General features: G+C 39.5%; 1 protein-coding gene across 2 annotated transcripts in view; it reads left to right on the plus strand.

Moving 5' to 3' along the window:
• Window positions 1–21,902, plus strand: part of VCAN (versican) — a 150,121-nt gene that overhangs the window by 58,696 nt on the left and 69,523 nt on the right. Inside the window, exon 7 of one of the 2 annotated variants that reach the window (XM_019532324.1) lies at window positions 11,369–14,710. The exons of the other annotated variant lie outside the window; for it this stretch is intronic. Coding sequence (XP_019387869.1) covers window positions 11,369–14,710 — 3,342 coding nt within the window. The remainder of the gene's footprint in view (window positions 1–11,368; window positions 14,711–21,902) is intronic. 2 annotated transcript variants of the gene reach the window in all.

Below are 21,902 nucleotides of genomic sequence, written 5' to 3' on the forward strand. Positions count from 1 at the left end.
TGTTATGTTTCTCCCCAGCTTGAAGACTCAGTCAAATAAGCAAATAACTTTGTGTTAATGAAAAGGACACAACCCTCCCCCCCAAAATGATTGTTACATTCATTTATTAGATCAGAGGCTGCTAATTGGAAACATATTGTGTTGCCCTGTGAGCAAGGCAAAAATCAAGCTGAGTTATCTAGGTAGCACCAGTGCCTAAAAAGTCTGCAAAACAGATGTTGTACAGTTAAAAGTGGTGATGTCACATTTTTACTGTGTCCCAGTAAAGTTTCCTCTGCCTCCTGCCTGAAAGTTGGTGAAGTTCCCACTGACTCAACTTCTTGAATGTTACAGCCATATGTTGTGCTGTAGTGAAATGCCAATGATTGAAGTGAAATGTCAATGATTAAGGACCTGAGTCTGCCACTTTCACTCATGCTGAATAATATTATACTCTTTGAGTAGCCCCTCTGAAATCTGTGGGACACATATAAACAGATGCTTCTCATCCCCAGGAAGGTTAGCTGAATCTGGCCCTAACAAGCCATCTGGGGAACCAGACTTCTTAAATACTTCAGAGCAAAAGATTTGTGTGAGGAGAAATGTTTATATTAATCATGATAAAAACAATCCTTATACCAGTATTTAAAATTGGAGGCATCTTTCTTCAGCTTATCTTGAAGTATTGTTTATGACCAGAACTTGCTGGAAAATTTCTATTATATTTATTTTAATTTTATTGTTAAATGTAGAAGAAAGCCCCCACATTTTGAAGAATTCTAGTCTAAAAATTGAATTATATAGTTATTTTTTAAAAATAATACAAGCCAGTAATACAAACATTAAGTTCAAATTACAAGGCACTAGTTGTTAGCTTCAAATAAAATCACAAGTCAGAACAAAAATCTAATTATAGTACAGTTACATTCAGGATTTTGTTTAGTTTGCTTTCCAGTTGCAAACCTATATCATACAAATTGCATTGAGTCTGTAAAATAAAAGAGCTCAGACTAATAATTTAAGATTTGAAATCTATACTCTTGTTTTAAATATCACTTTGATCATACATTTCTTTTCTTTCTCCTCAACAGAAACCATATGACTCTATTTCTAAAATGCTAGTGATTTTTTTCACATTTTGTTCCTTATGTTAGTTTGTTCTCTTCTTTATTACCGGCAATTATTTTATTGTAGTCTTTCCCCAAATACTTGCTTTTAGTCTCTGATTATACAGGGTGCTTAAGTATGTGCCTACAGTAACTTGAGTTGGATTACCTGTGAGCTACATTGGCACATCCTGACAAATGTGCATTTCCCCGGAGATAAATAGCAGTGGCACATTGTTGTGCTGCTGCTACTTGTCTCTAGGGAAACCCCCGTGCACATGTGCTCTGGTGCACAGCAAGTTGCCCCAGGTGGGGTAAGGGAGGCTGGAACCAGCACTGGGGCTGCCCCTGGGGGCATCCTGGGGCTCCAGTTGTGGCGATCCGGGTGCACAGAGCCTGGCCGGCAGCTAGAGTGTGGCTGTGGCCAGCCAAGCTCATTTTGGGTAGCGCACATTGCCAGCCCATGCACCGTCTTGCTTTTTTCTGCCACAGATTTTTTTGACACCGGGATCTCCTGGTGTCAAAAACCCCCACCACACTGCAAATTAGCAGTGTGGTGAATGCCTGCATGTGCGGCACTTGCGGTTTGTGGCGCTGCAGATGGGTTTGCAGGGATGCAAACCACATGTATATGATCGTCTGGACATGCCCCATGTAATTATATAATTTATCACTTCAGGACCATCATCAGAAAGAGTCCCTTGTGCATTAAATCAAAGATATTTTTGGTGGAAGAGGGAACATTTAGTTTAATAATTGTTGTTTTATTTTGGATTCAACGCTTCAATTTAGATTTGGCCTTTCATTTCAAACTGTCTCCTTGTTTTGGCCCTTTCGTTTCTTTTCAGCTTTGCTCTGTCATTCCCAGAACTACGGTCTGAGAACTGTCATAGTAGATCTGGGAGACCACAACTCCTAAACAGCATTCTTGTATGGCGCACTTAAGAATGAGAAATAGTTGTTGTTTTCTTTTGGAAGGTCTCTAAGCAGAGGACCTGTCATGGAAGTTCTGCAGCACTAACCCCAGTTGACAAATAGGCATTGATCCACTAATGGGCTGAATTTGACCTCATTGGTATTTTCCATGATTTCATAAGTTCAGTTCAACAGACTGTAGAGTCTTTTTTAGCAGAGTCTTCTTTGGAGCTGGCAGAAATATTTTCATAGACAGTCTTCAGGCATGAAGCTGATCACAAGATGTGCAAAGATGCTGGCCCTGGATTGTGTTCCAGGTATCCTTTCGTCTTTGTGGAAAGTGAGGACTTCAGATGCCTTCTCATGATGGCTCTAGTTTAAAATGCAATGTTAACTCATCACTCTCAAAGCTACAATTGGAGAGTTCTGTTAGGGATCAGCTGTCTGCCTCAGGTATTAGATCCTGCTTGGCTAAAAGGGCAGTGCCAGGTCTGTGTTCTGCTTTGAGAAGTGCAGTACAGCAGGACCTGCTGAGCTGCAGAGGTAGGAGAGTATGTAGGACCACTGGTGTGTAGACCTGTGGTCAGGCCAGTGGGTCAGCAGAAGAAAATTCTGAGGTAGATAGCATACCATGGTGGGAACTTGTGAAACAGGACACTTCCAGGACTATCTTGGACAAACTTCATGATGGCATTGGTGAATAGATGAATACCTTAAGCTCTCTACTGGGTTTTTACCAACAATATAACAAACAGTACAAAGGTACAAAAGTATGGTGACTTCCAGCATGCTCCTTGCCTTGCTCACTCCTTCAGTCTGGTTGTGATGAAATTTCAGGGTAGTAATGCCGAAGGAATTGCTGATAGGGTAAGGAAGATCTGCAGCCACTAAAGTTGGTCCTTGATAGCTTAGAAAGCTGCAAGCTTAAAGAAACTGCCATGACACTAGGTAGGGCAACATTTACATGCTAGAATTTTTTTATTAACACAGAGATGCAGTTTCAGCATTTTACTTATGCCCAAAAATTAAGAGTTGGAGGCCATCTTCCTAACTGTACCAGCCCAGCAGCTGAAAACCTACTTGATGTCCTATAGAACTTAGCTGGGGTTACAAAGCCAATTAGCATGGATCATTGACATATGAGCTGAATCATTCCTTTACTGTATTGGCTGAAGAAATAATTGAGAGGCATGCAAATCCACATCCAGGAACAGGGTAGCATCACTGGAGGATCACTGGTGCAAGTAACGTTGCTTACTGTTGTGGAAAACCAGCATCTTTGAAGCATCAAGGAGCAGGGAGCCACTACTGGGTAGTCGCAGACCTAGATACCTGATTCAGGTGTCTATTCATGGGTTCCTTCCTCTCAGTAGCAAACGGCAAGGCAGGATTAATCCAGCTGAAAAACAGGCTAAGTCATTGCCATTGCTTAGGGTCATTGAAAGCAAGATCAAAACAACACTGCTGCAAGAAGAAAGGTTCATCATGCCATCAAGATTATTGGGTATGTAGCAATTAGTGTGGACTAGAGCCCTTCCAGCTGAGACCTGTGAGCAATCACCAGACGAGTAAAGCTGCACCCTGGTAGCTGTGGGTATGGTCACCCTGGCTGACCATATGGTTGCTCTGAGCAGCAGTAGGGCAGCATTTGCAGTCACCCCTTTGGCAAACTTTGAAACCTGTGGCTGTTGCTCTATGCTCATCTTTAGCCATTTGGTTTGTTTCCCAGCTCCTGACCATCAACTTGTTTCTGGTGCCTGACTTTGATTCTAAACACAGGCCAGGACTACCCAGTCCCTTACAACATCCTCAGGTCATTCTCCCTTTAGCACAGGATGGACAACTCCTGACTGGTCCATGTTCCTGCTACCAGCTTTAAGGAAGACGTGCTATCTGCTGCTGCAGTCGAAGGGCTAGTAGAGAATATTTGCAAAATAGGGTGCTAATACCTGGTGCCTACCTATCTCTCCTGCCCACTACATAACATGAATGCAGAATAGTTCTTTAGTGCAACAGGTGCCATAGTCTCTCACAGGTGCACACCTCTCTCCACAGAAGTGGACAGACACTGGCATTCTACAGAACTCAGTTTTGAGTGGGACAGAGGATGTCAGCAGCTGGAACATATATTAGTGTAGGAGGGAGTAAGAGAAAACATATTTTGCCTCCTTCCTTGTCTAGTTTGAAAAATAGACATGAAAGTTGGCTTATTTAGAATGTCCCTGTTCATGGAATAAATACTGCCACTGTTTGTGCTGCATTTTACTGGCTGGAGATCCATTTGGCAGAACCGTGTGAGAGGAGAAATACAAACTTTTCTTATCTTTGCCCTACAAACAGTAGAGAGCAGGTTTTAGCACCGCATCTGATTACTGTCATGTGTGTTTTGTGTTCGCAGAACAATTCTGCAATTGCATTTTCTATAATCCGCTTTCATGAGCTCTGGTTTTAGTTTCAGTGGTGGAAAGAGAGCATGCCTGAAGGTGCTTTCAGGAGGTTTCTAAGGAAAGATTTTTTAGATTAATTGTAACCTAGAGCTCCAGTCAAGAGCAGACATATAAGATAACATTTCCCATTTGTTGTTTTGGAAAAGATATAAAACTAAAGTCTGAAAATGAGTGACTACCGAGTCAAGAATTGTTTTAGAATGCGTTTTGAAACATAAGGAGAGATGGTCAGGGTCATCCCCACAAAGAAGCCACAGGAGTGTAGATGCTAACTAAAACACAGAGGTGCAGCAATGCTGGTTGCCAGTAGTGCAAGGCATGTAAGTAGGTTTAGAAGCAAGTATTGTGCACTATTAGGATGATATTGGTGTAAGTCCCATCTCCCAGGTAAAAGAAATATTGAAATCCAGTCCCCATCTGTCATCCTGTTTGCTGGAATGGTGAACTTGATGTTTTGTAACTTTCTTTTGATGACTGTAGATTAATGGCCTACCACTCAATCCAAAATAGGACTGCTTATATCTGATCCCCACCAGGTGTGAATTTTATAACTCAGGTATGTCATATCTCTGAGGGCTGTTGGAACACACAGTCTTTCCTATTGCATTAAGGTCCTGTCCCCAGGAAAGGAATATAGAAGCAGAACAGACCTAACTAACAAATAATGCTGTTAATTATTAACATTTTAAATATTTTCCTGGATTAATAGCCTGAATTCCTCCTTTTCCATGGAAGGAAGAGGGGACAACACAGTTCTTGAGGCTACAGCTTGACTCAGAAGCAGTCTTAGCTTGGCATTTGAGGAATAATTTCTGTTCTTCTGAGTGGGGCTACACTCCCTCCTGAGTCTCCATAAATTGGCCACCACCTGCTCCTGCCTCCTCAGCACTGTGATGTAATCCTGAAACTACTACCTCTTTTGTCCATCAGACACGATCAGTCTTCTTGCCTGCTTCCTTGTAGTTAGCAGGTGCAGTGAGATCTGCTCTTGTTGTCCCAGAAACAGGATCCACAAAGATTTACTGGGTTTGCAGAACACTAGGCATTGAAAAGGCAGGCTAATATTCAGGCTGGGGTGGACTGCAGTAGGCTGTGTACTCTTGGTGGTGACAACATTCAATACCAATAAAATCTGCCAGTCCTGTCTTTGGATATATCCAAAATTGTGTCTTTGATGATCATAACATTAGGACCCAAACCGAACTTCTCATCCAGCGGGCTGCTGTCCTCCATACCCTGTTGTATAGGTGTGAAGCTTGGATGACATATCAGAAACACCTGAAAGCTTTAGAACGTTACCATTGGTGAGGTCTTCAGAAAATCCTTCATATAAATTGGAAGAACAGAAGAAAAAATGCCATTGTTTTGGCTCAAGCCACAGGGCGCCATCTCTGTCAGATAGGGTACATTGTAAGGGTTTCTGACAATCAGCTTCAAAAACAGGTCCTATACTCCAACCTCTCTTGTCTACCTGGTTGCCCTTTGTGTGGATCCCACAGGTTTGGGAATTGACACCTGGAACAGTAACAGACTCCATTTTTCTTCCTCTGCCCCTCTATAGTTACTCTTATTTTAATCTCCTCCATTCACACTTCATAATTTTTTTTGCGTTTAGAGAAGAGTGTGTCTTCAAGTCTGTCTTACCTTTGTGCAAATGATGCAGGGAGGATGGAAGTTATAAGTTACTAGTTATAACTGGTTCCAGACTGGAAAAATCAAAACTATATTGATGGTATTGAAAAATTTTGAAGATTAAGATTTATTTATGTATTTATTGGCTTTTCTTATTCACCAAAATATTTAGAAAATTCTGGGACCGAGTTTTGATATGCCTAATGACAAAGGTTCTTCTGAATTTTCTGATATTGCAAAAAGTTGAAAATCAGTTAAATATAAGACCCTTATTCATCCAGGAACCTAATCCCAAGTATAACTTTAAACACAAATAGTTCCATTGTCTTAAAAATACCCTACCCAACTGCTTCAAATTACATCCATTATTAAGTGTCTCTTTGAATTGTGTTCTGAGTGTCCTAAATTTATTTTTTAATAAAAGTGTTTCTTCCTCCAGACAGTACATTCAAATATTCTGGAATTATTATTAAACTTCTCATTTTTTGACCCTAAAGTTTGTTCTCAAGCTGTTGTTCTCCATCCCTCCCCTCCTTCCGCCCCCCCTCCCCGGCAAATGATCTTAGTATTATTCCACAATGTTAATGTCCTTGTTTAAACAGCAGTAGGTAATAAGTGTGCCAGGAGGTGGGGGAGCTATTCCGCAGTGAAAACCTGAAGTAAACATATGGCAAATGAAAAATACAGTAACTTTACTGATTTGCATAGATTTCTTACCAAATCAACCTGATGGTTTGTAATATAAAAGGCATCAAATAAAATATAAGATAGCCTTTGATGTAGGATCATTTAGATGATCTTACATCATTTAGATCATTTAGATGATCTTTGATGTAAGATCCGTTAGATCATTTATTTTTTTGACACTAATAGCTTTATTAACAAAATTTGTCTAATATCATACATAAAGAGAAGCACAAAGCAGATAGCCTATTGAACATATGATTCAAGAAGTACAGTAATGCAAAACATATGGATTTGGAATCAGGCACTTAAACCTGGGCTGGAGCAACAAAACAACCTTATTTTTGTGGTTTTTAAATTTAATATAAATCAAAAAGAAGGCTACAGTAGTCTTTACAAAAAAGCACCTTTACACACTAGGCATTACATTTGGTCAGCTAGTATTTGCTAAACCAAATATCTGATAATAGAGTATTTTTTGGTTTGTTTGTGTCTCCTGAAATTTTACCAAGAGATTTGAATTTATGGAGTGATGAAAAGCATATAACAGTGCGTGAATTTGTATAATGTTTACAATTTGAACACCTTTTCATGAAAACTTGCTGGTCACTTAATCACTTATTAATAATCAATGATGCAAAGGCTTCGAATACAATCTCTTGCTTTTTTTTTAATATGAAGTATTTTTGCCCAGCTCTATTGAATTTTAATGTTCTTGAAATATATGATAACCTCTGTATTCTAGTTATAACTCTGAATTAGAGATGGACCCAAACTAAAACCTTAGCTCCAAATATTTCCAAGCATCTGGGTAGTTTGGATCATATCATTCTGGGCTGAAGACAGCCACCTTTTGGGAACCACATGCTTTCAAAAACAACTATGCTAAAAACCAAAGTGGATGAGGGGGATAAAACAGGAAATAAAGCAGAAAGAACATCAATAGATATACTGTAAGAGTATTTATTATTGTATAATGAACTCTACTGGGCCCCAATGACTTTGGTGTCCCATACAACTGCATGGTTTGTACTGCCTTCACAGTGACCCTGGATGAGGCAAATCATTGTGTAGTTATAAATATGTGTATGTATGAGTGTGTGCTTGCACACACATATGTATATATTTACTGAATTATACATATCTATATCTATAGTTATAGGTATATACACACACTTATATACATACATACATATAATGGGATTGGTACGGCAATGTACAACATGTTTATTTTCTTTTCTTCACAAATAAAGTAGCTGTAAGGCAAATCTGAGTTTTATAGAAATATGTAATAACTATTATTTTACTTGGAAGAATGCAAGCAATTTTGTACCGGCAGACCAATAAACATCCATTTTTAGTTATTATATCCTCAAAGATGAAATTCCAAGTTTAAGATTGCTCAAATCAAGACTGTGTTTTTTAGAGGAGATTTCACAAAGTCTCTACTGCATTCATTTTAATGTTTCAGTATAAAAAAACTTAATTCCAGGAAAAACTCCTTCACAGTCAGGATGTCCAGACTGTGAAATAAACTTCCTCCAGTGCTGGTGCAGTCACCTACCTTGGAAATCTTCAAGAGGAGACTAGACAGTCACCTCGCTGGGGTCACTTGACCCGAGTTGTCTTTCCTGCCTAGTGCAGTGGGACTGGACCCCATGATCTACAACGTCCCTTCCAGCCCCAAACAATCTATGAATCTAATCTATGAAAAGCTGGAAAATGAATAACTTAAAGCCACCAAAATATATAAACAATTAATAAGTATAAGAACCCTTTCCCTTTTCCATTAATAAGGAAGAACACCTTAATTATTGTACTGCAATTATTTTTGCCTCCTTATCACCTTTTTCATATTCACTGCTACTGATTCAGAAATCTTGAATTTCAGCCATAAACTCTTTTTTCCCCTCTCTCTGTTGTCTGTCTTCTCTGTAAATCTTCCTATTCATACATCCATCATGTGCCTACCTATCTTCCTGTCAACTTTAGTATAAAATCAAATAGCTTGTCTTTATGCATGAAATGTTCAAATTTTGGTATGTGTACTAAGCATTTCTTTGTTTGGCCTCATTTATACATGGAAAGCCATGGTGACCAAATATGGAAGAGGTGTCTAATTAGCTCTGTGCACATGAAAATATTTGCTTTGTGGATGTGCCCTGCCCATCCACAAAGTATTTTGAACATATCCTATGCAGGTTTATGAGCTTATTTACATGCTTCTAATTTTTTTTCTATAAAATTCTTCCTGTTCTTTATTATCTGTTCTACCCTCCCTATTTGCTTCTTGAATTCCAGACATATTAAGACATACTTTTTTGCTCCGTTATTTTGAATGATCAAAATCAGTGGTGCCCAACATTTTAGTCCAGTAGGCCAGATTGGCAGTGCCTGGTTTGTCTGCTGGCCAGATGCAGTTGGTTCCCCTGATCCAGTGCGGGGTGGGCATGGCAGGCACCATATGGCTGCGGAGAGGTGAGGGTGAGTGAGGAGGGGGGATCAGGGGCAGGCTGGCCCCAACACAGCCCCACAGGGAAAAGGAACTTTACCTGGCCCCGGGGAGAGGAAAAGGTGTGTAGCCCACCCCTGGTGGGGAGGTAGGCATGGCCAAGCCCCACGGGGGGAAGGTAGTGTAGCCCAGCCTTAACAGAGGGAAAGGGGGCATGGCTTGACCCTGGGGGAGAAGGGGGCATGGCCAGATCCTAACACAGGCCCATGGGGGAAGAGGACATGGCCAAGCCTTAACAGGAGGGAAGTGGGCATGGCCCAGCCCTCTATGGAAGGGGGCATGCCAAGTCCTGATTCAGAAGTGGGAGGGGCACGGCTCTGTCCCGCAGGGGAAGAGAGGCATAACTTGGTTCCTACTGGCCATGCAGGGGAATGGGGTTTGGGGCTTTGGCAGAGGGAGGATGACCATATTAATGGCCACTGCTCCCCAGCTGCCAAATTTCGAGACCCATGGGGAGCCCTGCAGGTCAGCTGAGATGGGTCCATGAGCCACATTTGGCCTGTGGCCTGGAGGTTGAGTACCTCTGCTGTACAGTGAGCATGTTTATTTTTTCTGAGCTTATTTTTTAACTCCTAAGCTATCAACTTTTGACCTTTTGTGTCTGTCTATATTGGAGGCTGTACACTGAGTTGTGTTGTGTTTGTAAGGAGTTAGTGCTGGTATCATGTAGTAAAATTCTTGCAAATATTGCCCATGTACTTATGGTGATTTTAAAAGCCATATTTTGCTCTTAATCTATATGCATAATGTTCTTTGATATCTGCAAGGGAGGATAGCATCCCAGTATTTGTTTGATGATTCAAAGGCACAATCTTGTTCTCTTCTTACATCTTATACTTCAGTGGGAGTAGTTTTGTGTTTGAAAAGCTGCAGGATTAACTCCTTTAAATTTTTTTCCAAAGATTCACATAATTTCATCATAGATTTTTGATCCTATCTATGGCTGTTTTTAAAACTGTGGTTATTGTTCTCACCTTTACCACAAATCCAAGTACTTCTGAGCATAGTTAAATGAGCAACATCCAATCTTGTGGCATTGTAATACAGTGTTTGATGATGGTATATTTGCTTATGTTATCTAAGTGCACTCTTACTGCTGTAAGGGTTCCTTTTTGTGATTTGTAATTATGTACTGAAAATATACCAAGCTAGTATTTTACTTCCTGTAGAATTGTATGCTATAGTAATCCTTGAAAAAAACACTCATACCATTTATTCTGCTGCTAGTTCCTAACAAGAGATAGGATAACAACAATGAAGTGAATTGGAAAACATCTCTGTGTTTAACTGTAAAAGAATAATTTGAATATGCTGGGAGACTTTTAGCAAAAAAATAGAAAATGAAAGATTAAAATTTGTAACATTTCAGTCAAGAGAATAAAGTAAATCGTATTTGTATTTTTATGGTATAGTGTCATATCAAAGCTTCTGAGCAGGTTAATATAGCATCGTAACATTAATATTTTTGTTCTTGTGTTTTTATAGAATCTAGCACAAAGTCCCAATCTATGGTAATATATGTGCAAAATACAAATAAATTATAATTTACTGACATTACTGAGCTTTTGTTGCTGTTTTACTGTTGTTCAGCAACACAAGACATTTCTTCCTGCAATGGTAGTGGTTTGTGGCCACATAGTACTTCCTGCTCAGGGAGCCAAAGATAAAACTGACCTCCCTTTTCTTAGGACAAAGCCTATTTTTCCAAAGGAGTTATGAGTAATAGGATATCCTAAACTAAAAGTAGTAATATTCAATTTACTTCCATCCCTTAAAATACTTACCCAACATTTAAATTAAAGAAACAAAACCTGTTTTGTAGGCACTAACTAAATGCAAATTAATTAAAGCCATTACTTGAAAAATGTACTGTTCTTACCTTTACCTCCTATCTAAAATACAAATTTAGTATAGTTTGGATAAACCCTGTGGTACTGTAATGTGTTTTGTATACTGACCTTCCAAGCTGTACTGACTTCAGTCTTTGTGAACAACATTTCTTTAAAAACTTTTATTCAGGTTTAACATCCCGTTTTCATCGGGAAAACATTGTTTATGCCTTTTCTAAATGATTGTTTAACATCTTTTTTTAGGTGAACAAAATGTTTCAGATTCTCCATCTGTTGAGCTGGACATACCTCTGGAAAGTGTATCAGAGCTAAAACTGATACCTTCTAAAGTTACTGTAACACCTCCTGTCTCTGATACTTCTGTTATGGAATCAGCTGTCACCAAAATGAAGATCCCTAATTTGGAAAAAATTGCCATGGAATTGGAAAAGGAAGCTACAGGCCTAACTACAAAAGTAGCGGAGAAAAAACAGGAAGAAAAAATGCCCAAGGACAACATTAAGTTAACCACTACTCTACCTCAGACTGTCACACATGGCAAAATGGACACTTCTGATTCCTTACAAATGGCAGAATCTGACAGTACACCAAGGTTAGCAGCAAGCGCATTCACACCAGAGGAGATGGACCGTGCTTATTCTGTTGCAGAATTGTCTGAGAAACCAGGTAGGTCTGAAAGCACTGAGGATGCTTTTGTGACCTCAACAATTTTTCAGAGCAGAACACCTGGAACTGAGATTCCTGCTGATTCATGGAAAACTTTTGAGAGCCAGACTGAACAAATAGAGGTTGGTCCAATAAGAGCATCTGTAGAGACCTCAGTGCAAACATCCATCTGGGAGGTTTCAGAAACAGACACTTCAGTCACGTTAACAAGAGGGGAAATGTATCTTGGAGCCCAAACCACGAAAGAACCCAGAAAAAAATCAATGGAAGCAAAATCGGACAAAAAGCTTACAACTGTTGTTATTCCCAAAGGTCTATACACTGATCATGAAGAGATTACAACAGAGGAGGAGGGCAGAGCAAGCGCATACACTGTTGTGCCTGATTCAAGAACTATGGCTTCTAGCAGAATGCCAGGATCAGGAGTTATTACTGTATCAAAAACTGTCTTGGACGAGGACAGTGTAACATCTACAGCACATGAGCCAACTTCAGCGGTTAGAGTAAGTTCCCCTGTAACTCTGTTTGATGAAAATGAGGCATCAGCTGAAGGAAGTGGAGAAGATTTGAAAGATGTTCAGCCTACTGATGCTGAAGTGTCATACGGAGTTCCCTTATCTACAGCTGTACAAGCAATTAATCAGACAGAAACTGAATCTGCGCTTCTCTCACAAGAAGGTACACCCTCACCACAAAGTTTAGGAGAGAGCATGCAAACTATTATCTACCCACCTCACCAAACAACAAGGTCAGCCACCTTAACAGAGCAAGAGGGAAAACAGGAAAGAACTATAGCGTCGGAAGAGAAAATAACAGATGTTACAACTTATTATATCACAACAGCAATTCCTGCCTCAGATAAGGACATATCAGAACCCATGGGCTTTGTACCAAGTGAGAAATTCACACTTGCCCCTCAAGTTTCAAGCATGTTGCTGTCAACTGATAAGGATCAGAAATATGTAGCTGAAGATACGTTTCATACTGAAACAATAGATATTTTAAATACAGAAGATGATACTGAAGATGGATCACAGATTTCTGTAGGTGCTTCAGAGCATGGGGTACATCCAGAGGAAGCAACAGGTGGAACTACAGTAAGCGTTGAGCCAACAGACATAAGCAGTAAATTTACAGCTGTATCAGCTGATTCAGATCAGGGTAAAAGTGTCTTCTCCATAAGCAGAGCTTTAGAATTGGAAGTAATTACAGTATCAAAAGAATCACTGGAACAAAGCAGTGCAACAGTAGAGCCTTTTATGTCTTCAGTGCCAGCATCACAACCTACAGAATTGCCAGCTGCCATACCCACGGTCATAACTGACAAAATCCAAATGACAAAGAGTTTTACAGAACATGAAGGAGATGATGTTTCAGGGTATCGTGATATTTGGAAAACACGTTCTCCTACAGAAATAGAAGGAGATAGGGTCACTGAAAAATCAATAGCACCACCTACTGAAGACTTTGCACCTACAGAGAAGAAAGTTACAAAACACGCAGTTACAGAAGGTGTGAAGATAAGTGCTGGAACAGTCAGTAAAGAAGAATCACCTGCATTAGCATCCACTACTGTAAAAACTTATGAAGTAACGAGTGCAGTTAATTTGTTGGATGAAGGAAGTACTGTTGAGCTGGTAACAGAAGCAGAAAGAATGACTACTATATACCCACATATTTCAGACATAGAAGAAAGAGTGCGCATTGATTTTACAGGGACAAAAGAACCTATTATAATTAGCAATATAACAACAGCAGACGCTACTGTTGCAATTTCACCTACAGAACTTGATGTTTCCCCAGCTTTTGTGACTTCAGAAGCTGAAATCACCGAAGTAATGAAGATTACGGATCAGGCTCCTTTTAATGTCACCATACCCGCAGAGGGAACAGAAACAAGCACAACAGATACAGGAGTTTTTGTAGAGGAACACTTTATCAAAGATCGAACTAAGGAAGAACTGGCTGTTGCCACAGACTCTGCTGCAACAGTTTCTAAGGTACTAGTGTCTTTTGTTCCTTTACCTGGACCAACATCAAAACCTGAAATGGCTCCAACATCTATTACAGCAAAGCAGGATGTGGAAGGTTCAGGTTCAGCATATGATGAAAAATTTACAGCTACAGAAGCAGCAGCGCCCTATGTAAAGGTAACAGTTTCTGAAAAAACACCTGGTGAAACAATGACTGGGACCACACAACTTGCAGTTTCTCCCAAACTTGAGGGGATTACTGAACACAAAGTAAAGACCACTGAAGTTATAACAGCAGCACCAAGTACTGAAGCTGAAGTGGATGGAAGTAGAAGAACCCCCGTTAAGGAAGAAGACAGAAGTGCGGGGAGGTGGGAATCAATGTTGACATCACATACCGAAAGTACCACTCATCACACTGAGAAATCTACAGCCGAGGAAACTGTGGAACTTCTTACAACCCAGCCTGGAGAAGGTTCAGGCATATTGGACGAACCTAAAGGAACAGAACCAATGATGGTTTCAGCTAGTTCTACAGAGAAAACAACACTACTACATGATTTAACTTCATCTTTTACTGATGCAGCGGACAAAATCCAACCTGCTTCAACATCCAAACCATTTGTTACTGAAAAACTACCACCTATAATTTACACAGAAGATGATGAAGAAAGAAGCAGTGACATCATTATAATTGGTGAATCTACTTCTCCCAGCAAAGCCACTACTGATGATGATCTCACAGGCAAGACAGTGGAGCCAGACATTGATAAAGAATATTTCACGTCATCAACTGCTACTGCAGTTGCACGACCTACCACACCACCTAAAGTGGAGGAAGCCACAGAGGCTTTACGACCTCAAGATGTGTCTCCCTCTACTTCATATCCTGATAGTGAACGTGATATAAAAATGATAGTTATTAAAATCGCAGGCAATGATACAGGTAAGATTTTACCTTTTAGACCAGTGGTCAATAACGGCAGACAATTTTCTATAGCAAACCCATGTATTTTAAAATATATCGAGGCAATCTTTTGATCACTGAAGCATTGCACTTTGCCGACACAGAAGCTTAATGTACGTTTGCTAAGTATGCATTTTGGTAAGTTTTTTAAGATACATTAAGAACTTATCATATAAATGGCTTTGGGCAAAATTCAGTGTTGATGCAAGAATCCATCATACTTATAATTATAATTGGTGCATCATACATAATCAAGTTAGAGATTTAACTTTGCTTATTTGTGAAACAAAGCATTTTAATTTCATAGCTTCCATGCCATGCATTACTACTCTTAAATGTAGATTGTGTTAACATTCCATTAGTCTGTAGCTATTAACAATATCATTTACAGTGTGATCTGCTAAAAAGGTTGGTATATTCTGTTACATCTACTGATGGATGTTGTGGGATTTGGGGACAGAATATCTAGCAAGGTTTCTGTGAAGTATCTTCATCATAATTTTCCTGATTACTTCACAAAATCTGTGTTGCAAATTATCAGACTTTTCACAAGTTCATCAGATTTTTTTAGCTGATGGCACTGTATTTGTATATACAGCTCTAATTTCATGGGTATCCAGAACAGAAACTGCTGAACTAGCAATGAACTATCAGGTTATATGTTTCTGCAATACAGTAGCCTAAAAGTACCAAGTCCTTAATTTAAGTGTTCTGTATGAGAGATGATTGTTATTTTAGTTCTCTGGTACAGTGACCCCTTTAAAATGAGATATGAAAGAGCTGAGAAAAAAGTGGAAATGAAAATATAATCTGGTCCTATGATTATCATATTATATTTAATTCTTGTATAATGATTATTTTCTCAGAAAATAGTTGTATTGTGTTTTGAAGCCTAGCTGAACGTTACACTTCCGTTTCACCAGTTAAGATACTCTCATCCCATTGATTCATGGCTATAATTCCCGTCAACTTTAAAGCCTTTATCCAAGAGCTATTCTAATTAATGCAAGTCTTTTGTTGATTTCAATGGAAGATGGCTGGTACTCTTATAGAGGTATGTGCGTGAATCAAAGGACAAAAGGCACTAAGCCACTCCCTTAATATTTCTAGTATTATTTGTACCCTTGCTTGCCTTATACTTTATGCCTGTAATGTGTAAACTGAACAATGTTGATAAATACTTCAAAACAATAGAGGCTTAATATTAAGTAGTATATTATTTTTTGCTTTAAGCTGAATTTTGTCTCTGTGATGAGTAACATGTTATCACACCTCTCAACAGTCTGATGTTCTGTGTGCTGGCTGCACTTAGGAAGTCATAATGAGATGAACTAAATGATCAAGTTATATAGATAGAATTTAAGATAAATGCAGAATATTCCTGAATCCGTGAAATTTCTGTTAATTCAGCCCAACAGTTAACAGTCAGCTAGAGAACTACCTTTCCTCCTTTGTATTGTTGAGCTAGACCACAGATAGCTGTGCATGGAATAAAACAGGCCTTGTAGTGTTACTATGTCCTTCATTCAGTTAGGTGTGCAGAAAGGGCTTAGAGGTTTGGAGTGTAGGGAACCTTTATTTCTCCAAATGTAATGTGCTCTGGGGGGGGCACTACTGCATAACATGATGTTGCACTACTGCATCAGTGAGTATGTACTGGCATGGTTCTTCCTTATGTCTTTTCTTGGAACAGTGGGAAGGCTGTCACTGCCTGAATTACAGGTCCCTTGTTGGCTGCATGACCAACAGTGCAGCTAGTTCTTAGAATAGTCTTTCTTAAAAGTTCCTCTTCTGTTAGCATCTTCAGCTAACAAGCCTCTGTGTCTGTATTTGCATAAGTATGTGCCCAAATGTTCGTTGGCCTGTGTATGAATTGCTGAAACACAGAGTTTTTCAGTTCTGCCATGAAGGGTGATTTATTCAATTATGTATACCGTGATGATCAAACTTTTGGCTCTGTGGACTGGGTAAGTGGTGCAGGGCTGGTCCACGGGCTATATCCTACATGGGGTTGGTGTGCAGGGATGGGCTCTGCATTTCTGGATGGGGTCCCATGTGACTGGATCGGTCCCTGTGCTGCCTGGATCAGGACTTGCATTTCCAGGCTTAGCCTGTATGGCTTGGATTGGGCCCCACGCACTCTGATCCCTCCCTGCACCACCTGGATCGGGCCCTGCGCTGCCTCAGCCTCATGTGCCCAATCTAGCTTGCAGGGCCATGCTGTCAGCTAGCGGGGCTCCCCATGGGTCTGGAAATTTGACAGCTGGGAAATAGTAATTAATGTTCCCAAGCTGCCTGATTTTGGGACTCATGCAGGACAGATGACATAGCTCTGCGGGCCAGGGGTCAAGCACCCCTGAGATATACAGTAAAACAATTCCTGTAGAAATAAGGTAGAATTCCCCAAATGGCAGTTTCCCCTTCTGACTTAAAATATAAGGTGTTTAGCATCTGCTTTGTGAAGGATTAAAGTGGGGTTTTCTTTCTTTTCCTGTTTCCAGAATCTAACAACCATTGTTTATAAATTCCCCAGCATCTAAAGTATTGATATATATGAGTTTGCTCCCTTTTTCACAAACAAGCCAAAGGCGTGTTTTTTGTGAGGATTTTGATCAGCTTCTGTTTAGTTTTTCATTGTTTTCACACCCAGTGATGCATTTGCCAGACCCTGTCAAGCACATTTTCACTTTACTGCTTTTTAGTACATAAACTTGCTTCTGTGTAGAATGAGATGCATGCAGTAGGTGCTAAAGAGGGGGAAACGTGACAAATGGTACTAACATATGCAATGTGATAGAGAGCTATTACAGTCCACAGCACAACCCTTCTTTCTGTCCTACTTTTATGTAAGTTGATTCATGGTCATAAGGGACCTATATAAACATCATTGACTTTTATGTTATGAAACAAGAATTAATAATAACAAGAATTAATTTTCAAAATAATTGTCTTTAGTAAAACAGTGTTTCCTCATTTGCACCAGCAGATTTTGATTGCAGTACTATTTATTGCTTTTAAAACAATTAGCAAACAATAGAACAAACCTTCTTCTATGATTTTGAAGCCAACAAGGTATAAGTATCACTTCACAAATGACAACCTATATATAAAGTCCTACAAACTCTTGTATCTAAATAGCATTTACTGTTATAAAGGAATTTTAGGTACATGTAGTACAACCTGTTATATACAAATGTACGTAATCCTTTTGTATTTGCTACTATTAGTGATTGAATTCTACTTTTTGCCTCCTAACTGTCAGTATGTGTACATGTGGTGAAAACAACAGTTTAAATATAGCTCTATGGAAGTGCAGTAGCATGTAATCCTAGTTCCTTGGTCTCCTGTGTCTAGTAGCTTTACCTGTAGGTAGCATCTTTGAGAGTTGGAATGGGGAAAGGTTTCTTTCTGCTGTCTCCACAATTCCAGATGTACACATGGTCAGCCATAAGTTGGTATCGACTTTGTGAGAAAGTCCACTGTCCTTAGATGAAGTGTGCTACAGATTTGTGTTCTTTTTGTTGTCTTGCATTCATATAACCCATAACTGATGTGGCACGTTGAATGAATTTTGATGAAAATTGCTAACTAGGTTATTAGGCTGTTCTAGACTCTCATAATTTAGTGTACCATGCAGTACAATACACATCCTGAATTTGATTTTAAATGTATTTAAGATGAATGTACACTTGTAGGCTTAAAATATTATACTAGGTATCATGAGAAGCCTCTCTGCAGAAATTAAATAATAAGATATCTAGCTGCTAAAATGTGTGCCTACAACTAATTTTGTATGTATGAATGAATTTTCTTGTAGACGTAAAACTGTGCCCAGGGAAATAGAGATGGTTTGAGGCCTGGCTGAAAATCAAGCACTTCATTGTATTTTAATAATACACTGAAGCACTGATAAAAAAGAGAATATAGCTGAATGGATTACGCTGTATATTTGTATATATTTGTAACAGGAATACAGCACTTTCCTATGAAAAACTTATTGTACAAACAACCCACATATTGGCGTGTAAATCTGGTCCAGGTGCACAAATTAATGAGGAATATATAATGTTTGCCATTTCTGATGGCCAATGACACCTGAGCAGGTGTGCAAATTAATGAAGAAAACTATATTTGTAGATGGGGACACATCCCTTTTTTCCTAATAAACAAGACTGCGTGCATGTTCCATAACAGAATGTGCTTGGGATTTTATAAATTTGTATGGAAACTTTTGCTCACAATCAGTGCTGAATGGGAGTCAACATACAAAGAAAGAACATCTCCACACTGTATTATGGTATCACATTAGCAATGCTCCACTATACTGAGCAAATGTGAAGAGTCTTCTCTTTCATTGGAAAGAAACAATCAGACAGGAAATAATGCTACTCACAGCCTTTTTGTGTTCTATAGTGCCAGTGGATTGTAATGGTAAATTATGATGCTGGAAGGGAATGGGTTAACAACTTAAAAAGTCTGAAAGAACTTTTCAGCTCATAAAGCTTTTATGACCTGAAAAATGTTAGTGGGAGGTTGCTTAACTGTGTTCAAGGGGATACTGAAAACACAATTCCTGTGTGTATATGAAGGGTAATTTGCACACCTGCGTTTTCAGAAACGTTTAAAACTTCAGTTAGTGAAGATGTTGGAAAGTGCTTATTAGAGCTGGGATTTCACATCGGCTCTGTCTGGTTTCCTGTCTCCTTCAGCTGTGAACAGTATGAAATTTAAGGAACCTGTGCTTTGTGGAAGTTGAATTTTATGAAAAGAGATTACAAACTTTTTATGCTAACATTCACTCCTGTTTTAAGGAGCAGATTTCCAGCTCTAGAAATGAAAGAGGTGAGTGAAATTTGACTGAAGGTAAACAACTTAAAACATGAACGCTGCTGAAATTCCTGTAATGAAACTGAAAGAATAGAGTCTTTATTAGGCCCATTCCTTGGATTTAGAGAGTCTTCATTATGTGCCATAATACAATACCCTTGCTCACAGAAAGTATGACATTACACTGATTCAAAAGGACTGTTTACATAACTGTAGGAAAATAGGATGAGAGAGGGTCTTCTGGGTCACTGAGTCCAGTACCCTGCTATCAAGGGCAGCTATGGCACATAATGCCTTTCATAAACTGATCAAGTTTTATTATAAAAGCTAGTTAAGATTTTTGCCCTTGTTATTCCTACTGAAAACTTTTACGGTAAAACCTCGTTAGTTTGATATCAGATAGTTCAAAATATTTGATACTTTGAAGCCATTGTCCCTTCCCAGCCAAAAGAATAGTTTTTTGTATATGGATAATTCAAAATATGACAACTTTGAAATTCAAAGCCTTTTTTTGATTCTTTGGATCATAAACCCGTGAAAACTTTTTTATTTACTTTGAAGTGTAGATAACACTGCAATTGTAGTTTGCAGAGATGGTATCGTTTTCTAGTGTGCAGGCTTGTATGCCATGCATAGCAGCAGACCCCACCACATGCCAGTAATTTTACATTGCCAGAACTGTACATACCTTTCGGTAGTGTGCAAATTCAGCAGAGGCGAGCATCATGGAAACTAAGAAGTACAGTAAGTTCAAAATTTCACAGAAGTTGAAAATGATATATGAAGTAGATAAGAAAATGAAATCCAAAACAGAAATTGCTTAGTAGGAAATTCCTCTTTCTGCCCTTTCAACCTATTTGAAGAATTGGGATTTGGTAGCGAAGATGCAATGGAAGAACATGAAACTGAGATAAGGAAAAGAATCCAAGGTGCAAAGCATATGGATGTAGAAGAACTGCTCAACTGGTTTTGTGATATAAGGGCAAATAATATCCCAATATTTGAGTAAAGAGAAAGCAAACAAAACTGAAGAGAAGCTAGTAATCAAGCCTCACTGATCTAGTGGTTGCTTCTAGAGATCGCAACATCATCACAACATCATTTCACTTTTTGCATGCAGCAAAGGATATTCCATCTGTCATGCCTGTGGAAAATTGGCAAGGAAGTGCAAAACCAATTTTGGACAAATACACAGCAAAGAACACATTTAATGCTGTTGAGATGGTATAACCTGCAACCTGACAAGACACTGATACTTAAATGAGAAGCATGTCACAGCAGGAAGAAAAGAAAAGAAAGGTTCACTGTGCTATTTTGCTGTAGTGCTGATGGTAGTGGGGAAGGCTGAAAATCCCTGGTGTATGAAAGGCTTGAAACAACTGCCAACAAAAATGTATGAATGAGAGTAAAGTTGTTTTGAGAGTGACTGTTTCAATATGAATGGAGAATGGCATGTCAAAACCAAAATGTGCGTCTTCTAATTGATAATTGTGCAGCCCACAATTGGAAAGGATTAGGTCTAAAGCACATGTGTGTATGTTTTCTCCCAACAAACACCATGAGCTACATGCAGTCCCTAGATCACGGAATAGTATTCCAAATTAACATGGTATATGAAATAAGCGGTGTGTTATCTGCTGCAGAAGTTTCCAGGATTGTAACAGATCCACAAAAATTGAACATTCTTGATGCTGGAAGAAATACTGTTACTGTATGGGATAAAGTTCCATCCCACGTCATCATGAATGGCTTTGTGAATGGTGGCTTTGGCACCAAGGCTGCCGAAGAAAATGAGTTTGAGTGAGATGATCCTGACTCAGCTGAACTTTAGGGAGAAATGGGTTGTCCCACTGACTTCCAAGAGTTCATCAATGTTGATGATAAAGTGTCAACTTGTGCAGAAGGAAGTGGGAAAAGAGCAAGTCAAGACACCCTTTGCATGGTAGGCCCTCTTGCTAGCTGGAGGACCATGGCCACAAACAGGTACTCTGTTTATGCCAGGAGAAGAGACTTTTTCCTGGCAAAAAAGAGAGTATAGAGCCATTCATGGACTCCCTTGTTGAAGAAAGCTGGCTCTTCTGCAAGATGTTAGATCAGTTACCTAAGAAGAAATCAGCCGATCAGTGAGAGGAGGTGAGGACGATCAAGCCTGCCCCTGCACTCGGCTTTTCCCTGGGCTCCTTCCCAGTGCAGATAAAAGCTGTCACTCCCCCGCCCCCTGGCCTGCGCCCCGCGCTGCAGCTGCTTGCAACCCGCGCAGAGCTGTCCAGAGCAGGCACAGGCAGCCCCAAGCTGGCTGCGAGTGGCTGCAGCGTGGTGCACTGGGCATGGGGCAGATGAGGGG

The sequence above is a fragment of the Crocodylus porosus genome, unplaced genomic scaffold, assembly GCF_001723895.1.
Source record: "Crocodylus porosus isolate Cpor-Errol unplaced genomic scaffold, CroPor_comp1, whole genome shotgun sequence".
Lineage (NCBI taxonomy): Eukaryota > Metazoa > Chordata > Crocodylia > Crocodylidae > Crocodylus > Crocodylus porosus.